The sequence below is a fragment of the Polypterus senegalus genome, chromosome 15 (assembly GCF_016835505.1).
Source record: "Polypterus senegalus isolate Bchr_013 chromosome 15, ASM1683550v1, whole genome shotgun sequence".
NCBI lineage: Eukaryota > Metazoa > Chordata > Cladistia > Polypteriformes > Polypteridae > Polypterus > Polypterus senegalus.
This window is the reverse complement of record NC_053168.1, coordinates 45,118,902-45,145,150: the sequence shown is the minus strand read 5'-3', so window position 1 is coordinate 45,145,150 and position 26,249 is coordinate 45,118,902. Positions and strand designations below refer to the sequence as shown.

Sequence of the window (26,249 nt, the reverse complement as noted above, 5' to 3'; positions counted from 1 at the left end):
AAATATACATATTTTTAAAGTTTATACATTTAATTAATTTATCGTTTGCATTTTTACTCAGTAATGTGCTTATTGGCTGGTAGTCAGAAAATAAGATGATACTTGGAAGCATTAAAGTGAGGTCAGTCGACAGTTTCTTGTTAAAAATTCCCAATATGGATTTTGTCTAATTAAATTTTTGGAATGGAGTAGCACTAATATTGCCTTCATCATTCTAAATGCATTTCTGGCACACAAACATATACATTTATTGTAAACATTTATCTAATTATTACAGGCCTGTCTAAAATATGACTCTGGAGCAATAAATGTCTGAAAGGGCTTCAAAACCTAACCTTACTGATTTTAAGGTGAAGATTAAAGGACTATTGCAAGCTCATTTTGTCAATATTTGTGCAAGTAGTAGATATAGAATTAAATACATTATGGTCAAATCCATTAAGGAATTAATATGTGAACCCTGTAAACATTTTTCCATTTTAAGTAAAATATACCTGTGAAACTGACATCAGAGTTGTATGAAAAAGTCTGAATTGATGAATGTGCCCTTGAATTGATAGAACTCCATCTAGGGTTAAGTCTTGACTTGTGTCCAATGCTATGATGATAGGCTCTGTCTCTGTGACCCTGATGTAGGGACACTGCTTACATATAAACACCCCAAAAAATTGGAAAGCTACAAATGATCATTTAATCAATCAATCTAAAATGTATAGATAGCACCTTTCACAGTAAGAAAGACTATTTTACTGATCAAAGCAATAATGAACACTACCTCAAAGTAACAAATAAAGGAAGGCAGTGAGTATACATTTGACATAAGAAGGATCACAACTGACAGGCCTTACCGAGTTTTGTTCATAAGGTCTGCTCCTCGTGTCTTGTAATAGTCCAAATTTTGATGAAACTGGTAGTTTACTGGTCGAGGGAAATTCTTTACAACATGAAAAATAAGAGAAAGAAAATAGTGTTATATTGATGAAAGTTAAACAATTTAATGTGTACTGTTGTTTGGCATATGGCGGGTAGAAAAGTGACTTTTAACAGCTAAGCCGGAATGGGTGTTAAGTTAATAACACTATAAATACAGAAAACAAAATCAGTTACAAAATGACAATAAAAATACATTGTTTACCACTAGATGGCAGGCTACACATAGCAAATCTGCTAGCCTTGAAGTACTGTTCAGGGTATAAACAATAATGGATCTGGTGTTAGTCCCTTAAGATCTGTCTACTTTTCAGTTTTATTAGCAGCCAGTAGTTTTTGGCTGCAGGCCCAACTTTGGCAGGATGGTTCAGTCCATCCTGATTACAAAAGCATTTCTTGCTTTTAATCAATCCTTTTGCCTGCCTTCTCTTGCATTCCCATATTCTTGCTCTTTAATTGTAACAGACTCAGTGGACAATTTATTTTACTGTCTATAACCGTGTCTAAATAAAAAAAAACAACACATTGTTCCACCACCTCCCACTGTCACATTACTAAGTAACATTTTGCACAAGATGCCACACCATTTACACACTGAACCTGCTTCCTACTAAAACCAGTCATTTTCTAACAGACACAGACTTTTCTTTGTCATTACATATTACTTAGAGGTCTTAAGATTAACTACCAACGCTGGTTTTTTTTTTCTTTTCTAAAAATACTGAAAATCAATAAAGCAATTGTTTAAGAGTCTGGGCCTAACCTGGCAGCATTAGGTACAAAGCAAAAACAAATATGAGTCTCTTATTTGGGAATAAATCTGATTCACTTCTCAAAATTTCAGAATATCTTTGGACCAGAAACTGAAGTCAAGAGAATAAGACTCTTATAATCAGTTTGGATGGGAATTGACAGAAACCCCTTTATAGTCACAACAATACAATATATATTTTTTTTTTTAATGTTTTTAAATGTATTATTTGTTAGTAATTTGATTCTACAATATATTGTAATTTATTTCCTAGTTAATATACCATAAGCTAAAACTGAAATCGTATTCATATAGGCAAAAATGTCCAACTATTTTGCTTAATCAGGAAAACCCTTGATTAAATCTGTACCCCTTAATATATATGAAAGTGGAAATGGATTTCAAGTAGTTTATTATTCTTCACAGTAAGACTGTAAATATTTCATTACAATACATGACATACACACATTGGTACATAATCTGACATTGTGGGGAAATATGCCCTTGTATTTGTAGCTGGGTTATCAACCAATAATTATTATTATTATTGCTTATTATTTGGCTGACACCCTAAACAAAGGTAATTTACAACATTTGAGATACAATTGGTTACATTTCTTTATTTTTTCCAGTTGTAGCCCAGGCAGGTGAAGTGACCTGCTTGTGATTACACAGTGTCAGTATCAGGGTTTGAACCCCCAAGCTCAGAGTTTGTAGTCCAAAGCCTTACCCACTACATTGACATTAGTTATATTTAAAATATAACTAATTATTTGACCACATGGTATTCATATATGTGTTCCTTTAAAATTCTTGAGGACATATACGTAGGTTGTTATACAGTTAAACGAAGACTGCTAAATTTGCTACTTTCTCAATAATTTAGCACATTTTATACACAAACAGAATGTATTGAAAACTACTCAGATTATTGACCTTTGTTGCTATTTATGCAGAGATGAACTTCAGGACAGGAGCAAATAAAGATTTTAGAAAAGGTCTCTTGATTTTTCATTTTCTTGTTGATTATATTGTGAATTCTGAATTCAGTATGAATAAGCTTTGAAGAGCTCCAGTCAGCTGGAGTCGAGGAGGCATTTCTAGCTTTAAAAAATATTCTAAGGACAAAACCCAGTACTCAACCAATCCATCCCACCCAGGCTTTTGATAAGACAATGTCTTAAAGCTGGACCCAAAATGGACACTCAGCATAAATGTGGACGGTACATTTGGTTAAGAAAACCCCTGAAAAAAGTTTTAATATTTGTGATATCATCTAGAATGTAAAATGTATTGTACTTGCAAATATTGCCTTTATGAACCACAGATTTCCATATCTACATATTGCAAAAAATGAAAAAAACTATAACAGTATATAGATGATATAAAAAAAAATTATAGATCTCAAAAATATCGACCCCTTAATAAACATTAGGAGAACATGTAAAATACACACAATGACTTCTGGCAGGGAATCAAACAAGTTCAAAGCAACCGGCTGCACCTGCTGTTTCAGACCAAGTGACACTAAATGAAGCAGAATATATCTATGAATCCATTTTTCTGTACCTGCTTCATGCTTTTCATAATCCCAGGGGCTAAAGCCTATGCTGGCAATGTAGGGAGAAAGGCAAGAACTAAACTTGGATGGGTGCCTAATAATAGACTAAGTGCTATTCCTTATTAGTATTACATTTGTTGGTTAATATGGGCAGATAAAAGAATACACAGAGAATAATAACTTATTTACACACAATTACATTGCTGCTATATCTAACCTATGGTGTTAATGTTTATCTGTTCCTACTACTCCCAAAGAGTTTAACAGTTGAAATGATCTGACCAAGACATAGCTAGATACAAATAAAATTACCATTACTATTATATGTAGTAAATATGTAAACCAAATGGAACCATGAAGTTCTTGGGCATGTGAGAATAACAGGTAACTAACAGATTATTTTTTTTAATTTTCATTATGTTAATAGGCTGGCTAGCAAAGCTAAAGTGTGCCTGTGTGGGCACATACATGCACACAGTGACAGACTCATTCAGAGAAAAGTCTTGAATTACAGCTCAGTAGCTGCAGGTGTTCTGAGAATCAGCTGGGTCAGATGCAGGTTACAAATATTGAGGAATAGGAGGACTGCACACAGAGTTGTTTTTAAAGGATTTTTGTATTCTATTCCTGCAACAGTTTACGCGTGCTGGGCTCTATTCATATTAGTAATGTTGACATCTAGTGATTTAAGTTGCAACATAATACCCCCAGCTCTAGTCTTCAACTAGACAGTCACTGCCAATATTTTCCTCCAATGTATTATGGAAGTTAATTAAATTCAGACCAGTTCAATTTTTCATAGCATTGCCTCAAAGCATTAAATATACAATAAATAATAAAATATATAATAATATAAATCGTCAACAATCACAGTAGGAAAAGAATGTCTAGCATCCACTGCTGTACCTGTGCAGATTTAGTATATGTTCTTCATGTGATATGTTTTAAAATAGCCACCAATGCACATAGTTGCTGTTCGAGCAAACATTGAAAGATTTTGTTGTAATATTTTTTCTGTTGCTTGCATGTGACAAGGTAGAATACCAGTGCCTGACTAGCATGATCGACACCTCCAAACATTTTTTTGTAGCCTATCACAGAACAAGGCATAATGACTTCAATATTATTCTTGACACGGATATGTGGCAGTTTCTGCGTAGGAGGCAGACATCTTTCCTGTATCACATTTCCTTTTTTCCATGCAGCTACTGCACTACCCTACAGCTTGAAGTGCTCACATGACTGGTATCACCAAGCATACCTGGGCGGTTTGGTTACACAGTACTCTATGCAACTGTTTTACTTGCAGTAATATCTCATATAGTTCAGGTAAGGTATATAAACTATCTGTCATTAAACAGTAACCTTGGTCAAGCAAAGGGTCCGCCAGTAATAACACAGATGATGTAGCAGGACTGTATTGAATGCACTTGGTCTCTCTATCAGTATAAAGTATGAAGTTCCACATGTATGCAGAGCTTGCTTCACATAGGATGTATACCTTGATACTGAATCGTGTACATTCGGATATAATGTACTGTATCTACAACAGAGTTTCCTTCTAAACCATGAGACTTTCATCAATGATTGGGAACACACACATTCTACATAATTTTGACAATCGCCTGATACACAGCCCATACTTTGTACAGTTTCAGTGCTGGGTGATTAACTTTATACCATAGTCATTATTATGAGTGAAATGTAGGTATTTCATAATCAGTAAAAAACAACATTCACTCATAATTTCACCGAAAATGGGTGTCTGCAAAAACTGATTCGTGGATCTGTACCATCTCTTGACTGGTTTACCCACTATGCCTTGCAGTATTAGTAGACTGAAAAACACCCACATGTGGTTTACTGTGACAGTTTGGCTCAGCATAGCAGTTCATTTAACAACTATTTTCTCTTCTAGACTATTGCCAAAAAATCACAAATAATATAGACAATCATGATCAACAGTCACTTTCAAAATGGTGTTATGTATAAATCGGCAATGAGGAGGTGCAGGATAGTTACCACCAAACACAAACCTACAGAAACTTGTAATCTGATCAAAAAACTAACTTTAAGGCTTCTCATTTGTCATTGTGCTTTTGGTTGAACATTTCATCTCTCTCATGAATACTAATGAGTTACAATACACTGGCAGAAAGCATAGAAAACTTTTTTTTTGTAGCAGAGCACTGTCCTGAAAGTTTTTTGAGCTTAATAATATAAAGCAGATTATTACACATCGCCCCAAGTGTGACTCAGAAATAACCATTTAGAATTCCGAACCCGGGTCACACTTGGGGTTAACGCCATGGAGGCTAATCAAAACAGATTCAAATACAAAATTAAATACACAACCATAAAGAAATTGTAAAAAAAAATATATATAACAAAAATCAATCAAAAATACCATGTTCAACAGACTTGTTTTTAAAGTGTTTTGATGATTTCCATCACTGTTGAAAAAAAGATAGGAAAGAAGTAATAAAGTAAGTAATAAGTAATAAAGTAAGTAATAAACAGTAATAAAATGATAACAAAAATGTTAATATAAAGAAGAAATTACGGCTAGGATATCGGTATATTGAGTGCACAAGAACAGACATACAGGCTGAAAATTAAAAGTAACAGTGTGTACTTTGGAAAGCAACAAAGAAGATGCAGACAATCAATTTGGATCTAAATTTAGGGACTGGAACTGAATTGAAGGACTGAGGTGAGAAACACAGTGCACTTTAGATAGCGAGTCCACCAGGTCAAAAAACAGTTTTCACTAAGATCAGTGCTTCAAGGCTTAAGGTTACAAGACTGTCACAACACAACTGCTGTACGGGCTTATCCAGGAAAAGGACAGCTATTTGTTGTTTGTCTAATGGAAAATGTAGATGTTTCAAAAATAGTTGACATGGAGAGGAGAGCAACTAGTTCATGAGAGGACAGCTTTTAGGCTACTAAATTAAAAGTGAAAGTAGTTGCTTCTGAAATTAGTAATCTTCAGTATGCAACAACACATACTTTATCTTCATAGAAAATTCAAAATCATTATTCATCTGTTTGACAATTTCTTTTACCATTTTGTTACCATTGATTTAATTTTTCTTTAAATGAGAATCCAAACATGTATTTACCAATTAATGTTAATAAGTCACATATTTACACACCATAAACACCTACTGTACACATTTCTGGTTGAATTTCACTTTGATAATCAAGACATCAGATGTATTGACTTTTACTATGGGATAGTTTGTTTTTCATTTTATGATTTATTATTCTTTCTGCCTTTTTATGTTTGATGATACAACAGAAAGAAAATGTATTTTGATTAGCAATATCAAATAATTTAAAACATTAACTTATTAAATGTAAGGTTGGCTGTAATTAATTGCTTTTATTGTGATAAAATCAAGGGTTTTATACAAAAATATATTTTTAACAGAAATGTAAAACAGAAAAAATGGCAGAGGCATTTTCAATGCACACTGTAAAACACAGACACACTGCGAGAGCTCCATCTGTTTATATTTTTATTCCATTCCACTCACATGGAAGCTACATAGTCATAGTTAATTGGTATCTTCATACATGATGTGGTGCCAAAGACAGAAAACATGTATAGAGCATCTTTTGAAGAAGCAGCCAGTGAAAGATGGGACCAAGATTGGCTTCTAAAACAAGCCCTGACAATAGGGACATCCTCAGTGTCAGGCGTAAAGGAGCTATAACTGGGGCTAATACTTGTGTAACTTATTCTCAGTTCCTTAGAACGTGGAGCCTAGGTGCTGCTGATTAATAAATGAAGTGAGACCTAACTGTGCACCAAAAGGTGGATTTGTACTACTGTGTCACTGTTGTACAATTGCAAGTACAAACAGTATACACGCATTTCAAGGTAAAGGGTCAGTTAATGAGATAATACAATCTTACTCTAAAAAATACAAATCTTTCTTGACAGCAAAGGAAAAGGAGAGTCACAATCAAAAAAACCCAGAGTGGATACTCAATGGCCCATTTGAATGACATTATGACTTCGTTTGAACATTCTGAATCTCTGCCACCAAGGAAGAGAGAAACACCTGAGTAACACATGCTGCCTTTTATTGTTTTAATGTTCATGACTGGCAGATATCTCATGAAAATCAGAAATCCAGTATCTCAGATTATTAGAATATCTAATTTCGAGTTTGAGTAAATTGCTATCCAAACAGTACAAATACAGTGTATCTCTCAGTCTAGGTCAATACATGCAACCACACTCATGGGGAAGACTGCTGTCTTGACAGTTGTCCAGAAGGCAATCATTGATTGATTATATACAGTACACAAGGAGGGTAAGCTACAGAAGATTATTGCTGAAAAGGCTGGCTGTTTGCAGAGTGCTGTATTGAAGCATATCAGTGGAAAGTCATCTGGAAGGGAAAGGTATAGCAGGAAAAGGCGTATAAGCAACTGGGATGACTGCAGCCTTGAGTGGATTGCTAAGAAAAGTCAAGTCAAGAACTTGGGAAAGCTTCACAAGGAGTGTACTGAAGTTGGTGTCAGTGCATCAAGACCTACCACGCACAGACGCCTTCAGGAAAGGGGCTAGAACTATTACAATCCTAATATCAAGCCACTCCTGAACCACAGACAAGAGAAATGTGTTACTTGGGCTAAGGAAAAAAAAGAACTGGACTGTTGCTCAGTGGTCCACAGTCCTCTTTTCAGAAGAAAGTAAATTTTGCATTTCATTTGGAAATCAAGTTCCTATAGTCAGGAGGAAGAGTGGAAAGGCACAGAATCCAAGGTGTTTGAAGTCCAGTATGATGTATCTGCAGTCTGTGATGATTTGGGCCACCATTTAATCTGCTGGTATTGGTTCACTGTGTTTAATCAAGTTCAGAGTCAATACAGCCATCTACCAGAAGATTGTAGAGCACTTCATGCTTCCATCTGCTGACAAGCTTTATGGAGATGCTGATGTCCTTTTCCAGCAGATCTTGGCACCTGCCCACAGTGTCAAAACTACTATTGAATGGTTTACTTCCCATGATATTATTGTACTTGATTAACCAGCCAACTCACCTGACCTGAAACCCATAGAGAACCTGTGGGGTATTGTCACGAGGAATATGAGACACACCCAACCCAAAAATACAGGCAAGCTGAAGGCCGCTATCAAAGCGACCTGGGTTTCAATAACACCTCAGCAGTGCCACAAGTTAATCACCTCCATCCCATGCCACATTAATGCAGTAATTCGTGGTAAAGAAGTCCAAACCAAGTAGTGACTGTATAAATGAACATACTTTTCAAAGGCTGGACATTTCTGTAATGTGAATCCTTTCTTGATTGATCATAGATAATATTCTAATAATCTGTGATGCTAGATTTCTGATTTTCATAAGCTATCTGTCATAATTATCAACATTAAAACAAAAAACCTTGAAATATTTCACTTTATGCGACATGAATTTAGCATATATGAAAGCTGACCTTTTTTAAATAAATTACGAAAACAAGTAACCTTTTTCACAATATTCTCATTTTTTGAGATGCACCTGTATATCTCTTTGCATAAGGGTCTCAAATAAACATTTCCTGTGTTCCCATTAAATGCTCCGCAAAATTTATTGGGTTATCTGCAGTTTTTCAGTACAATTTATTATGGTTGCATCAACTTGTAAGAGGCAGTCTTATTGTAGACTGCTTAATAAAGCAGACATCAATTTTCTGTATGGCCTTGCCCATTCATTCATGTTTTGATTTGTATAGGAGATTACTACACACTGCTATAAATTTCTTAAAATATTTTTCTTCATTTGCCTCTTACTTTAGATAGTAGATATAAAACGGGATATAAAGATTTTAAGAAAAAAAAACTGCTGTCAGATAACTGCATATCTGTTGCCATTTTGTCCTCTCTTCTACCGTTACATCTGCCTTCTTCTGTGGCCAGTGCTTTATACACTCCACATCGAGCAGGCAAAGTCATTTCACAAGCAGAAGCTGAGGTCTGAAGCCAAAAAAGCAAGATTAAAGGCACACAAGGAAAAAGACCAATATGAGTGTCTGAAAGGTGACAAACATAGACAAAAATGTTAGGTAGGGAGAAAGTCCTAAATTAAGGCAGGAATATCAGGAGGAAATGCTATCAGAATCATTCATTTGGGGAATAAATACAAAATCAAGAGGAGAGAAAACTGTGAAACGAATGAAATTTTGATTAATCAAATCCTAATATAAACAACTCTTTGTTTTCTTCTGTAAAGAAATGAAAGTTGTAACTTTGAACCATCATACTTTCTTAAACAATTGCTGTTATTAATGTGAGCCATCATGGAAAAATCAGGAACAAGGAAGGAACCAAGAGTGGAGGGTGTGAAAGTCAATTAAAGGAAATGCTCATTTCCTCAATAACTATTTTTTATTACCTGGAAAAAATCAACTTAGTCAAATAGGGAAATGCTACTTACTAACTAATCTGACTGATTTGTAGGGTAGATGATTCTATTTAAATGTTGGTTGGAAAGTCAGTAGTTGTTTTTGTTGAGTGCAGTTTCTGTTAAGGAATTATGACTTTGAATGGCAATGAATTAAAATTCACTTTACTTTCTATCATCACTTTATATAGTTAACTTCACAGAAGGCAATATCTCAGTGCATCTTACATCTAAAACACCTCATACATGATAGGTACAGGGGCCAAAATTATAATATAATTCCCATATAAAAGGTCAGAGCTTTGTACAGGTTTACCTACTGAATATTCCCATAATTTTAAACATATTCTAGTACAGGGTCAATGTCAGCCTATTCCTGCAGTTACTGTATAGGCATAAGACCAGCACAGGGCACACTTTCACTCACTCATCACACCAGGTGTGGCTGAAGTTACCAAACAACCATACAAACCTTTGAGATGCAGGAGGAAATCACTCACAAAGAGTTCGGTTACAAGAAGAATTCAATAAAAGTACAAAAAACAACTTGCAACATATACATGAATGCATAAAAATACATAATTATACAGTATATGTATCGGAACCAATACATAAATAATAAATACATGTGTTTTATTTCAGATACATTGGTTTGAATACAGTTGTTCAGATAAATACATACATGTATATATATATATATATATATATATATACATGTATATATATATATATATATATATATATATATATATATATATATATATATATATATACACATAAACCCACTATATATTGTGTAAGTATATATATATATATATATATATATATATATATATATATATATATATATATATATATATATATATATATATATATATATATATATATCCTCTTTAATAAAACCCCTGTGTGCGTCCAGGTGTCCATGTGTGCGTGTCTTCTGGTGAAGTGCACATGCGTGGGGCGGCACCGTGCCCCACCCATTTGCATGACAGTGAATGGCGTAGCCTCGGCCGCACATGATAAGCAAATAAAGATGGAACCTGGGCACACAGTGAATGGCGTAGCCTCAGCCGCGCATGATAAGCAACACAGTTATTGGCGTAGCCTCGGCCGTGCATGATAAGCAACACAGTGAATGGCGTAGCCTCGGCCACGCATGATAAGCAAATAAAGGTGGAAACCGCGCACTTAAATCCATTGCTAGGAGACACCACACATAGTGCCCCGCGCATTTGCTGGGGAGAGTGCTGATTGGGTACTCACGGCCGCGCACATAAAATCCATTGCTGGAGAAACGCCACACATAGTGCCCCGCGCATTTTTACTAACTATCTATTAACAACATGCCACCCAAAAAGAAGGACACGTCAAGTGGGACAAAAGACACAGACACTCAAACCCTTTTTAAGCAACATCTCCTGAAAGAACGGTAAGCTCAACAAGTAAACATCAACAAAAGAAAGGCTGAAAGACAAAGAAAAATGCGAGCACATAGATCGATTGAAGACAAAGAAAGTGAGCGTCATAAAAACGCTACAAGAGAAAGACTCAGAAGAGCAAATAAATCTATAGAAGAACAGGAGAATGAGCATAAAAAAAAACTTAGCAACTGAGCAAGATATGCAGAACTATCCTATTGAGTTTCTTAATCAGCTAACTCCAACAGGAATGCCGAGGCATAAACTGAACCTTAAAAAGGGAGCAATAATTATGCTCCTTAGGAATATAAACACTAAAAGAGTGTTTAGAAACCTCATTATTGCTCAAGTAATAACAGGTTCAGCTGAAGGGGACATCGTCTTTATTCCCCATATTGATTTGGCTCCATCCTCTACTAATTTGCCCTCTACCTTAAGAAGGCGACAATTTTCAGTTACATTAGCCTTTGCCATAACAATTAATAAAGCTCAGGGGCAAACCTTAGAAAAAGTTGCCATTTACTTGCCACAACCAGTATTCAGCCACAGTCAGTTATATGTGGCATTATCAAGAGTTAGAAGTTTTTCAGATGTTGTTGTCAAGGTTGTAGATGGTCCTGAACAAGGCAAACTGTTGCCAAACTCAGACAGAGTATTTACAAAGAATGTTGTCTATAATGAAATTTTATAGAAAAATTTCATGAGGTAAAAAAATAAAAACTTTTTCCTAAATATCTTCTTCAGATATTGTGTATTACATATTGTTACATATTTTACACTAAGGCAATATTAATTATACTTACTGTATTATCATATATGTTTCTATTTTATTTTTATTATTATTTTACTTTAGGCCTCTTGCAAAAAAAAAAAAAAAAAAATTATGACTAGAAGCAGAATGAGGTCGAGGACACTTGCCATTTAATATAGACTGTTCCTACTAATGTTTATGCAATACTGTTCTAGCACCCTTTATTGTTACAGGCTTAATGTCTAATTAATATATATATATATATATATATATATATATATATATATATATATATATATATATATATATATACTGTATATATACAGTGCATCAGGAAAGTATTCACAGAGCATCACTTTTTCCACATTTTGTTATGTTACAGTCTTATTCCAAACTGGATTAAATTAATTTTTTTCCTCAGAATTCTTCACACAACACCCCATACTGACAACGTGAAAAAAGTTTACTTGAGGTTTTTGCAAATTTATTAAAAATAAAAAAAACAGAGATCACATGTACATAAGTATTCACAGCCTTTGCTCAATACTTTGTCAATGCACCTTTGGCAGCAATTACATCCTCAAGTCTTTTTGAATATGATGCCATAAGCTTGGCACACCTATTCTTGGCCAGTTTCGCCCTTTCCTCTTTGCAGCACCTCTCAAGCACCATCAGGTTGGATGGGAAGTGTCGGTGCACAGCCATTTTAAAATCTCTCCAGAGATGTTCAATCGGATTCAAGTCTGGGCTCTGGCTGGGCCACTCAAGGACATTCACAGAGTTGTCCTGATGCCACTTCTTTGATATCTTGGCTGTGTTCTTAGGGTCGCTGTCCTGCTGAAAGATGAACCGTCGCCCCAGTCTGAGGTCCAGAGCGCTCTGGAGCAGGTTTTCATCCAGGATGTCTCTGTACATTGCTGCAGTCATCTTTCCCTTTATCCTGACTAGTCTCCCAGTTCCTGCCGCTGAAAAGCATCCCCACAGCATGATGCTGCCACCACCATGCTTCACTGTAGGGATGGTATTGGCCTGGTGATGAGCGGTGCCTGGTTTCCTCCAAACTTGACGCCTGGCATTCAAACCAAAGAGTTCAATCTTTGTCTCATCAGACCAGAGAATTTTGGTTCTCCTGGTCTGAGAGTCCTTCAGGTGCCTTTTGGCAAACTCCAGGCGGGCTGCCATGTGCCTTTTACTAAGGAGTGGCTTCCGTCTAGCCACTCTACCATACAGGCCCGATTGGTGCAGAGATGGTTGTCCTTCTGGAAGGTTCTCCTCCCTCCACAGAGGACCTCTAGAGCTCTGACAGAGTGACCATCGGGTTCTTGGTCACCTCCCTGACTAAGGCCCTTCTCCCCCGATCGGTCAGTTTAGATGGCCGGCCAGCTCTAGGAAGAGTCCTGGTGGTTTTGAACTTCTTCCACTTACGGATAATGGAGGCCACTGTGCTCACTGGGACCTTCAAAGCAGCAGAAATTTTTCTGTAACCTTCCCCAGATTTGTGCCTCGAGATAATCCTGTCTTGGAGATCTACAGACAATTCCTTTGACTTCATGCTTGGTTTGTGCTCTGACATGAACTGTCAACTGTGGAACCTCATATAGACAGGTGTGTGCCTTTCCAAATCATGTCCAATCAACTGAATTTACCACAGGTGGACTCCAATTAAGCTGCAGAAACATCTCAAGGATGATCAGGGAAATGGGATGCACCCGGGCTCAATTTTGAGCTTCATGGCAAAGGCTGTGAATACTTATGTACATGTGATCTCTCAATTTTTTTATTTTTAATAAATTTGCAAAAATCTCAAGTAAAGGTTTTTCACGTTGTCATTATGGGGTGTTGTGTGTAGAATTCTGAGGAAAAAAATGAATTTAATCCATTTTGGAATAAGGCTGTGACATAACAAAATGTGGAAAAAGTGATGCACTGTGAATACTTTCCGGATGCACTGTATATTCAGGTATATAGGTTGGTTTAGATAATCTCTGTGGATATTTACAATGTCTCAGATATATCGTCACACACACGCACATCGGACACAGCAGCAGGGTCTAGTTCTTGTTGAAGCACTGCATAAGACTGATTATGTGCACTAATACCTTCCTATTTCAGCATTAGACCACCCTTGGATGACCCGCCTCTTCCTCCTTCTCCACCATATAAACCCGACAATCCTCCTGTTCTTCAGTCTGATGTATGACTCAGTCTGAAATGATTACTCTGCTAATCAAAGCTATTTTGCCTTACAGTAACCCAGACAATATACGGGGCAGATCCCCCCAAACATTTATCTTGTTCCCTTTGTTTTCTTACTATATATATAGTAAGAGCCACCTAAGTTTAGCATCTTAGGATTACTGTGTGTATTTTTAAAGGCCTGTTTTATGTTAAAACTCACATTGGTCTAGCAGTTCTTGTTTACAAAACACTGTCTTCTTCTTCAAATATTTAACAAATCAGAGCGGTCCCCACCTCCTTCCCTTCTCTATCCACTTTTAGATTCACATATTCACGTTCTAAATCAATCTTTGAAAGGTGCAGTGTGTTTTACAAAATAAAATTGGCATAGGCAAATTAAAGCCTGTGGTGGGCTGGCGCCCTACCTGGGGTGTGTTTCCTGCCTTGCACCCTGTGTTGGTTGGGATTGGCTCCAGCAGACCCCCCGTGACCCTGTAGTTAGGATATAGCGGGTTGGATAATGGATGGATGGATGGATGGATGGATGGATGGAAATTAAAGCTGTAAACTCTAGATTATGAAGAGAAAATGAACATGTTGAAAGAACTAAGAGGCTTTTGATTATCCATACTTTAATTCAATACACCAGCTCAGCCACTGAGCATGCATACATCTCAAGAGCACTTTGGACTTTTTTTAAGAGGTCGCAGAGAAGAATCATTTTTATATTGCCCTCAAACTATTTGTTTGCATTTTCTTCGTCAATAACATGTCTGTCAGTGTGAACATTTACTCATCTCATTACACTGCAGGGTAAGAGAAAAACAGAATTTGAGCATAAGGGAAAGTCACCCTAAGCCTGTATATTTCAAATGCAAGAAAATGTCTTACTTAACTTTAGTGCTTACTTGATTGAGAAGATGCAAACAATGTTATTACTCAGAATACATTTTGCGTGTAGTATGCTAAGTATTCTGGTAAGAACATGTAAATGAGTATATGCATTGCATAAAAGGAATAAAAGCACTGCTCTGAATTTCATCCAGTACCACAAGTGCTTTCTGGTAACACATCTCCTTCCTATAGTAAATATGAAAAACATTATTTCTAAAAAGAAATTATTTGTGGTTGGCTTGGTGGTGCAGAATATATTGTAAAATATAGCTTAATTCAAAACATTATACTGTTTATACCTAAACTAGAATTTCTGCTTAAACTTGTTATTTTGAAGGTATAAAGCACTTAGTTAAAATAAATTTAACAATGATATAATGAGTGTGTTCTTTAGGTATAAATTATTTTAATTTAAAGATGCATTCTAATTATTTTAAAATCATGAAAAAAATAAGTTTACATCAATTTAGATCTTGAATCTGAAAATAGTAAATCATCAAACTCATTTACAGTGAAACAAAAAAAGATCTGACCTCACAGGAAACAAACAAGTGCACTCTCCTGAAAAACTATGACGTCAGCACTTATTTTCCAGAAAACTGTTTTTATATGCTTCACACTTCTATAATGCAATTTTGAGGATTAATGGTAGTGGGTACATTGCTCTACATCTTCAATTTGAATAAATGTATAAGCATCTTCCACTTAAACCAAAGTACGCTTTAGTTGTTTGTAGAGTATATGATTTGCAATTTTAGGCATAAATAAGAACTCAAAAAGTTTTTTTCAGGAATCTGTGCTTGCTTTTTTTTCAATAAAACCTGGAATCTCTCTACAGACATGTTCTCCCACTTGAGAAGGAATAGCCCTGATGATAATTAAGCAATAACACCTGCCGTAGCTGTCATTACCACCAGATAATTAACTGTTGTGGCAGATGAAGGAAAACTTTATTCCTGTGCTGAGGTCATTCAGAGCAAGTGTGAAATTCACAGCCTGTGCTTTTGGTCTAGCTCATCAAACAACGCCTTATAACTATTTAAACACTTTGGATTTCAAGTGAATTTACATGGAAACATGGCAATTGATAACAATTCAATTCAACTGAGTATATTTTTAAACATTTGCACACACTACTCTTTGATTCACAAAAAAGGTTTCCAATAATTTTACCCTTAATTTCATTTCCAGGTTTACCTTTGCTCTGCCTTACACATTTATGTGCTTTTAGTTGTTTTTAGGATTTCTAAATTACTCTAAATGATGGGTGAGAGTACATATTAAAAATTTAATAGGCATGCAATTTTAGGATGGGCATAGGCCTTTAATTGAATTATTTCCTACATTCGGTGAGTGAATGTCTTTAAATTATCTGTCGCTCAAGAAATACACTACAAATATTCACCTTTTCTATTATTTTAGTTGCTGCATCTATACATGGGAAAACATTCAGTATTTAATGCAATACAACAGAAATAAAAATAATTATCACATTTGATTATATTAACTATAAAGTCCAATCAACATTTGTAAATATTGCACATTATACCTTAAATGTTTAGTTGAAGAGGCTATATTTCCATTAAAAAGAACACAAAAAAAATTTTTTAGAAAAATATTAATGGAAAAAGAATTTTCAGAATGCTTATTGTACAACAAATACAATATTATAGCTAACAATAATAACAAACATCATGTGAAGAAACACATAAAGACCCTCACTTTATTAAAATATGAACAACTCAATCTATTACTTTAAATTTAGGCAAGTCATGCTTCAAGACATGGCTGGAAATCACTGCTGAAAGCTTGCAGCGTACAACTGGATACTAAAAGCATATCAGCCTAAATGCAAGGTTTGTAATGACTCTCCACTTTACAGTGCGGTAAACAAAGCTCAGAAGAGTAAACAAGACTAATAAAAGATATGTGAAGTGTCTCCCCTGTGCAAAAAATAAGACTCTAATTCAAAGGAATACGTTATTGCTATAATACCCTGGGAAAAGTAACCATCATTACAGGAGCGAATTGCTCAGCTGTTTATAAGCAGGAAGCTCAGGGGGAATCGTACTAAGCCCAAAAGGCATAGCATTACAGGGTTACTCAAACATATGTTGCATGTGTTTTAAATATACGACAGGTGGGCAGAACCCATCCACTGAAGGTAGGTTTATGTTATTTAATCTGAGCCAAATAGACTTAATGTAACCTAGTAAGGAGAAACATACAGGGTGAATGCCAAACAGAACTTTTGAAAATAATTGGTTACTGCCATAAAAATTTTTTTTACATGGAATTTACAAAATACAAAATGGAAAATCTAAAACAAGTACATCATAAACATACATTCCAAAGGGAGTTTAACGCTGTCAAAGAATAAAAAAACTCAGCTCTAAAATATAAATTTTCCAAGCACTGAACTCAAGGACCTAATTACTAATACTGCTCAGTGTGTTTCAGTAAGTAAGGGACCATTTAGCTATACTCAAATATTGAATTTAGTTTAGTTAAGTACTGAATAAATAATGTGTCAATTTAGCTGATTTAGGAGCTGAGCAAATAATTTGATGGTACATAGAGACTTCATAGAAATCTTAAATGTTAATAAAAGAAAAGATTAGTGGATTAAATGCTCATTATACTGTAAAGGAAGTGCTTCAGAATAGAAAAACAAAACACAATAATTGTTCATACTTAGAAAGACAAAGTTTAGTTGATACACAATACCAAAGAAAAAAATAAATATTGTTTTGCATGAGGTGTTTAATGGTACATGTTAAAAATGTAAAGATTAGCACAAAGGAAAATGCATCTAATCCAGAACCAGAAAATGCATAAATCTAAATTGTAGAAACTATGCTTATGACATAAATACATGTTTTAATAAATACAGAACTCTACTTATAGATTGCCATCATTAATTATAAGCCAAAATTTCCACTGACATAATATGTACATTTGAAACAGGAGTACATCCATCTGAGGTACCAGCTTTGTCCAATTTAGAAGTAAGAGTCTATACAGACGTAACTAAAAAAAAAAAAACAACACACAGCTCTATGGTATGTGCCATACTGGATTTCTCAATAACAGTGCAACTTGGCCACAAAGTGGGAAACATCACCCCAGGTGTCACCAGCCCATTGTGGGTTATGAGGTCCTGCACTTCCACACTCACTCACTCGTGGCCAATTTAGTCATACCAGTCTAAAATAGCTTACCAATTTACCATTTTATACTTTCCCCAGGCTCATCAGAGAATATACAGCAAAAATCATCCATCCATTTTCTAAGCCACATAAAATGCTAAATTTAAAAACTTGGACCACAAAAACTTTCATTTTCATCTTGTTTTGCCATGGGACTCAACATTCCTTTAGAAAAAATAAATCTCTAAAATGTCTTATAGTCTGTTATCTACAACTATCAGAAAGTAAGAACACTGTTAAAATATTGCAATGGATAATGATAATGAGCAGATACAATATTTGTAGATGAAAAGCACTTCTGTCCAGTAACCATTTCTGTAGTGAAGGTATATTCACTTTACACCCCACTTCCCTAAAAGGTTGTTAGTTTTTGTTTTGTTTTTTTGAAGAAAATAAAAAATACTAATTTATGTATTTATTTATTAACACATTTTCAAGGTTGGAAAAATGGACAATGGGCAAATGGAAGATTAACTATTGTGATGATCAGCTCAGCTACAGCAGGACACACAACGTCCAAAAGTACACACTTTTATTTCTCCTTATTTTCTACACAGATCACAGTGCACCACCAAACAGCCACAATAACTCAGTTCCTTTTTACTTTTCTTTACTTTCCTTCTTTTCTTCTGCCGCCTCTACTCCTTTCCTCCTAAGCTTCGTCCACCTTCCACCCGACTCCGGCTCCTTGAATGGAGTGAGGTGGCCCCTTTTATAATGCACGCGGATATCCTCCCGGTGCTCCCCGATGACCATCCTGCAGCACTTCCTGGTGTGGTGGAAGTGCTGCAGTCCATGGCTCTAGAACCATCTAGGCGCCCCCTGGTGGTGGCCATGGTCCCCAACCAGGTTGAGCTTCCCAGCTCTGTATCCGTGGCTCTGATGCAATTCGGGGGGCTGCCCTCTTGTGCCCCGGGGAAGATATTGCCCATCATCTGGTCCTTCCCTTCTCCAGGCATATTGTTAGCATCAACAAACAGCTAAAACTACTACAACATATAACAATATGTGATGCAGTGCTCACTTTGTAAATAATAACTTCAAAAATAAAAAGTCCATTGATTGATTGACCCTTGAAATGTGGTTTGTACAGTGCTTAGCACTGCTGCCTCACAATTCCAGAAGACTAGGATCAAATTCCACCCTAATCAATGTTTGTGAGTAGTTTGCATATCTTCACACCCTGTGATGGACTGGAGCCCAGTGCTTTTATGGTTTGTTTTTGGCTCTGGAATGGCAGCTATGTACTGCATGTGCTTAAATGATAAGTTTTAGGGCTTTTTTTTTCTAGTCAGGTTTTGTGTCCTAAGGCTTCCATTATAAAACAACAGGACAGCCTGTGTATTCTTATAAATTTAAAGAATACGCCTAACTTTGGAAAACATTCACAAATCCTTATATGCCATATGTGTGAAGATATAATTTTGACTTTAAAAATACGAAACTTATCCTTTAATCCCTTTACTGTGTATCTGTGTTAGAAGACAAACTGCAGCATTCAATAATACCCACAGCAAGCAACTATTGTTTTTTTTGAGGTAACTCAATAGGTTTTACAAAGTACAGCAATTGAGTTTGCATAATAATTCAATTTTTTTGAGTGTTGGATTTAACTTCTCATACCATACAGTACTGCAAGTCCTATGTAAATATTGTTTTAACGTTTTATGGTATTAACTGTAAAGGTCAGTTGTTGACAAACCTGCTGATTTTAACTAACTTTGTAAATCCTGTGGCCATGGTTAAAAAAGTCAAGGCAAGAATGCCCACAATAGACTAAGAGCCGCTGCATTAATTTGAGATCAAACTGTGTGTTTGACATGGAAGAACACATATATACACTGTGTGCACAATTATTAAGCAAGTTGTATTTTTGAGGATTCATTTTAATATGGAACAAATACAGTGCTATCAGTCAATCCAAAATGTTAATAAACCTGTATCTTGAATGTTTTACAAAGGAAATGTGAATGAGAACATTCTCAGGGGAACACATATATGTGCACAATTACTAGGCAACTACACAACTTAAGGAAAAACGAAAATTTTCCCATCTCACTTGTTTGTTTTCATCTGTTAAAGTGAGAATAATAAACAACTCAAAAATTACAAATAAACATTTCTGACATTTCAAAAAAAAAAAAAAGAAATAATCAGTGACCAATATAGCCATCCTTCTTTTCAATAACAGTCATAAGCCTTCCATTTATAGAGTCTGTCCGTTTCTTGATCTGTTGACAAATTTTTGTGCAGCAGCAAGCACAGCCTCTCCCAGACACTGCTCAGAGAGGTGTTCTCTTTTTCTTCCCAGTAAATCTGCCGTTTAAGAAAGGCTTTAGGTCAGGTGAGGAAGGGGGCCATGTCATTTTTCTTATATCTTTAAGGCCTTTACTGGCTAGCCATGCAGTGCAGTACTTCGTGTGTGATGGAGCACTGTCCTGCATAAAAATCATGGTCTTCTAGAAAGATGCAGACTTTTTCTCTTACCACTGCTTGAATAAAGTGTCTTTGTCTTCTAAATACTGGCAGTAGGTTTGGGAGTTGAGTCCATCTTAAACCTGAAAAGGTCCAATTAGCTCATCTTTAATAATACCAGACCATACCAGCACCCCACCTTCACTTACTAGTGTCTGAGTTGAAGTGGAGCTCTGTGCCCATTACTGATCCAGCCACGGGCCCATCCATCTGCTCCATCAAGAGTCACTCTCATCTTATCTTGCAGTTCTGGAATATGACAGCACTGGAGGATAATGGGTTCCTGGTAACTTCACGTTTGATTCTTCTCAAATCTTTGGCAGTTAATTTGCATCTTTTTTTTTTCCAACACATTTCTTGTGGCCCTGTTGACTATTTGCAACAAAACTGATGGTTCTGTGATCACGCCCCAATATCTGAGCAATGTCAAGAGTGCTGCATCCCCCGAAAGACTTTTTACAATTCTTTTACTTTTTAGTGTCGGTTAAATCTCTTTTTTGGCCAATTTTGCCTGAGGAAAACAAGCTGCCTAATAATTATGCACACCTTGATATATGGTTTTGATCTCCTTAGGCCACACCCTCCCTCATTACACAAATATCACCTGATATGCTTAAATCCAATAACTATTCAAGTCTGTTCAGCTTAGAGTTGGAATACATAAATAAAAATTATGATATGGTCAAAATACTCACTTGCCTAATAATTGTGCACACAGTGTATATTGGACAGCACTGCTGCTTCATGGGTGCAGCAAGAATTAATGACTAAGTGGAGTTTTTCCAAGAAAATGGTGGTTAACTTCAGATACCCAAGTTTTCCCCATATGTACCAACAAGCTAATGTTAATGTTAGCTTTAATGACCACTCTGGTGGAGTGTGTGTGCAGGGGTGGTGTCTGCAGTGAAATGATGCCTGGTGCAAATTAGATCTCTGCAATTTGCCCAGTACTACCAGGAAATGCTCCAATCCCCGCATTACTCCTTATTGGACAAAGCAGTGATATTCGCTATGTGTTTTTTATGTGTGCTTGTGTTTCTGTGTTAAGGAGCTTAACAATCACAAGTAAGGAGAGAGCAGAGAAAAGGTGAGAGAGACAGAGTGTGTGTATACTCTCATCGAGTGTATAGTGGTGGCACATAGTGAGCTATGTTCACTTTGGTGTGTTGCTACAAACTCTAAATGGATGTCTAGTTTCTTCAACACTTCTAATATTGAACATGTAATATCTTATCATAAATAATCTATTCTAGCTGCTGTAACAATTTCTAGGCACAGCCAGGGCGCTGAGGGGGTCCAGTTTGGTGGGCTCAGGATTGGACCACTTTTTGCAGATGATGTTGTCCTGTTTGCTTCATCAGGCCGTGATCTTCAGCTCTCTCTGGATCGGTTCGCATCCGAGTGTGAAGCGGCTGGGATGGGAATCAGCACCTCTAAATCCGAGACCATGGTCCTCAGCCGGAAAAGGGTGGAGTGCCCTCTCAGGGTTGAGAGCGAGATCCTGCCCCAAGTGGAGGAGTTCAAGTATCTCAGGGTCTTGTTCACGAGTGAGGGAAGAATGGAGCAGGAGATCGACAGGCGGATTGGTGCCACGTCCACAGTGATGTGGGCCCTGCATCGTTTTGTTGTAGCAAAAAAGGAGCTGAGCCGTAAGGCAAAGCTCTCAATTTACCAGTCAATCTACGTTCCTACCCTCACCTATGGTCATGAGCTGTGGGTAGTGACCGAAAGAACGAGATCATGAATACAAGTGGCTGAAATGAGTTTCCTCCACAGGGTGTCTGGGCTTTCCCTTAAAGATAGGGTGAGAAGCTTGGTCATCCGGAGCTTAGAGTAGAGCCGCTGCTCCTCCGCATCGAGAAGAGTCAGATGAGGTGGCTAAGGCATCTGATCAGGATGCCTTCCGGATGCCTCCCTGGTGAGGTGATCTAGGCATGTCTAACCGGTTGAGGCCCCGGGGAAGACCCAGGGATGGACTACATTTTTTGGCTAGCCTGGGAACACCTCGGGATTCCCCTGGAAGAGCTAGTAGAAGTAGCCAGGGAGAGGGAAGTCTGGGCATCTCTGCTCAAGCTGCTGCCCCCGTGACCCAATCTCGGATAAGGTAAGAGGATGGATGGATGGATGGATAGTTGCTCTAACAGTTCAAAGGGACCATAACACAATATTCATTAATAATTGCAATATACATATGATGCTGAACAATTATGTTTAAGTGAGTATCCTCGGAAAACAAGGCAATGACAACATCGGGCAAGTATCTAAGAAAAGAAGACATAAAGAACCAACTTGAATATTATTAGTAATGCACATGAACTGAAATTAAACTAAACTTGCATAGATGTTTATGCTTTGCTACTATACTGATGTCTACATGTCACACTGTCTCTCTAATGGTGTGGTTTCATTGTTTCAATGACAGCAGGAGAATGCACATTTTAGGTGAGCACAATTAAAGTACCGGACTGGTACCTTGTTCAGTATTGTTTTCTAACTTGTGTCCAATCCTCTTGATAGTGTGAACAACTGATGCTTCTGTTTCTGATGCTGCTGAAAAACAAATCTAATAATTTCAATAATACTTTTGACAATTTAATAGTTTTCATATCCTCATTCATTTTCTGAACACGCTAAATTCCAGTGCAAGGTGGCAAAGAACACTTGCCTACTCCAGCAGACACATACAGAAAGCGGGGCTCTGCTGCATTGCTGGACACACTTACTCAGCATACTAAAACCCACATTTGGTCACAATGTGCTACAGCAGTAAAGTGCCATGGTTAGAAATTATTTTCTTTCCTAAACAATTTACCATTTTCTTGTTGTAAAAGGTAGGAGAACATAACCATTTCATTTTGGATATACTAGCAGGGGGCTAGGCATAAGGCAGGAAACAGTCTCATACCAGTTCATCATGAGCCCCACTCACTTGCACTTACAAGTTCCCAATTTGGAATCACTAGTTAATAAAACAAGCAGATCTTATGAGATGTTGGAGTAAACCTTAAGGACACTGACAAAAACTGCAAACCTTATGCTGACAATGACAGGCTGTGGGATTTGTAATTTCCAATGCCTAACTAATTCACACAACACTTTTAACCAAGCATTTTTGTCAAGTATTAGTGTAACAGAGCTCAAAGGAACTGAGCATTCTGTGAAGTATTCTTACGTTCACTTGAGCCAATGGAGTACTTTGTTGGGGTCAACTGGATAAGATGGTTATTTGTTCACAGTCTATGCAGGGCATGGACCTCAGTTTGCATCATAGAAGTCCATTAAGGATGCAATGTAAAGGAACTGTTGCTCTAGCGAGCACAACTCAGTAACACAAAAATACATAAAGTACTACACTCTATCATGAACTTCTAGACAGATTAAAAAGAGGTTAAAAAATAAATAAAACAGACTCATTCTGAGCCAACGTAAGAACTGGAGCAAAATAACTGGGAAATATAAGGGAGAAATGAAGAGAATGTGTAAATTGCATGAATACCATGATCTGGCTGAGATTATATCAATTTATTAATAATGGAGGAAGGAAGTCTGACAGTGTTTGACTGAAATGAGCAATGTGCTCTCTTTATTATAAGAAGTCAAACTGGACAGGGTGTATTCTAAGTGATTTAACCAGCTGGGCCAAACGAACGGTGCCTCTGGGATTACTAGATGTCACTTGGATCTTCAAGTCAAAGCATAAAGTACATTATTAACTGACTATTTCACAAATTTATTAAAATTGTGTTTATTTTTACAATATGATTGTGGTATGACAAGGTACCGGTTAGCACTGCTGTTTCATGGATTCAGTGGTCTGGGTCCAAATTGTACACCTTTAATCTGTCAATGTGAACTCTGAAAGTTCTTCTAATGTATGTGTGGATTTTCCTCCAGTTTCACTGGCTTTCCTCAAACCTTTCCCCAAAGATCTCAGATTAACTACACATACTAAAACAGCCACAGCAAAATCAATAGTGTTAAATTTACATTTGTTATATTTATTTATTAGGCTGACATTATTTATATTATAAGATGTTTTACAACATATGAGATACAACTGGAGTGAGTGCAGGCAGGTGAAGTGACTTGCTCACAGTCACACAGTGCCAGTAGCAGGATTTGAAGCAACAACCTTAAGGTTTTGAAGACCCCAGGTCTAAACCAGTACCCAGGACTGCCTGCCTAAATTAACACTTAATGTGTATGAATACATTTTTAAGGGCTAATTTAACACTATAAGAGTGAATTTAAAACTGATGATTTTACTGTGGCCCTAGTGTGAGTGTTTCTGTGTGTGTGGGCATGTACTGTATGTAAGTTGGCCTTGCAATGGACCGACATCCCGGTCCTAAACTGTTTCCTGCATTGTGTTCAGTTCTGCTAGGATAGGCACAAGCACTCCTGTGACCCAGTATCTGAAGGGGGTCTGAAAATACAAGTATTTTTGTATGTATGATTTCAATATTAATAAATATATATAATATATAATGCTGTTAATGTAAATATTTGAAACTGGCATTACTAAAATCATAAAAAAATATATTTTTAAATGTCAAAAATAGTTAACTTATTCTGTTTTTAACAGAATACCAACTGTTACAAAACAGAAACAATCACTTAAATGTTATTTTCCTTTTTTTTTCTTTTAAGTTTCAATGATTACAATAGTAATATTAATTCACATCCTTAAAGATATTTTAAAAATCCAATGAGACAACAGCATGGCATAAAGCCAACAATTCTTTAACTTAAAGCCATATGAATTATAGTTCTTGCTTACATTATTTCTCCTACTGCACCAATAGTTTAATTTTTTTTTTCATCTTAGCAGCAATGAATCAACTTGTTTAAAATATTTACTAAGCCTTTTTGCACACTAAACAGGAACTGGGAAGTTTTTAACAATAGAGTTTTTGGACAGCCTCACTGTCAGCCAAATCATTATCTTAATGAAAGGTGTGTTGTCACAAATAATGCAAGAACATATCAGGTTAAAAGCATAACACAACATCGACCTATGAGGCCTGTCAAATTATTACACAAGGGTAGCAAAATCTGAACTCTTTCCAAATGTTTTCCCCTAGTTGCTGATGCCTGACCCCAAAGGTACCATCACAACATCACTCAGACAAGGCATTGGGGGAATCAAAAGAATACAAGAGAGAGATGTTTGTCAGCAGACAATTGTCTAATGCACCTGTGACCTGAAAATCTAATGAATGCTAATAAATTTATTAACAATTTGAAATTATTCACATAAAAAGAAAAATGCATCATGAAATATAAAACAGGAATAATTATCCAGTAAACACTTTACTTCTGCCTAACCTAATCAGTTGCCTGTAAACATTCCTTTTTTTACTTTCTGTTTATCCTTTCCACCTCATCTTTGCCACTTTGGTAATTATGCATTTCAGATTTTTTTAATTAATCGACTTAAGTAGTTTAATAGCCTTTCAGTGTGAAGGCTTTGATAGGATGCAATACAATGCCTGTTGAATAAATTAATATTTTTAAATGTTTAAAAATAATGAAAGAAAAAAAGAAAAACAAAATCAGGACACAGCAGGTAAAAAGGCGGCCTTAGTCAGCATACATTTTCCATGAAGTGGGAAAGCCAGGACTTATTTCAATATTTTCACCAGTAACAATAATAACTA

At 36.3% G+C, this 26,249-nt stretch overlaps 1 protein-coding gene across 5 annotated transcripts in view; it reads right to left on the bottom strand.

Annotated features, from left to right (window-relative positions):
- tbc1d5 (TBC1 domain family, member 5) overlaps positions 1–26,249 on the bottom strand; it is a 483,468-nt gene that overhangs the window by 66,828 nt on the left and 390,391 nt on the right. For all 5 annotated transcript variants that reach the window (XM_039737608.1, XM_039737613.1, XM_039737610.1 and 2 more), the window contains one exon: positions 849–934. In XM_039737608.1, coding sequence (XP_039593542.1) covers positions 849–934 — 86 coding nt within the window. The remainder of the gene's footprint in view (positions 1–848; positions 935–26,249) is intronic.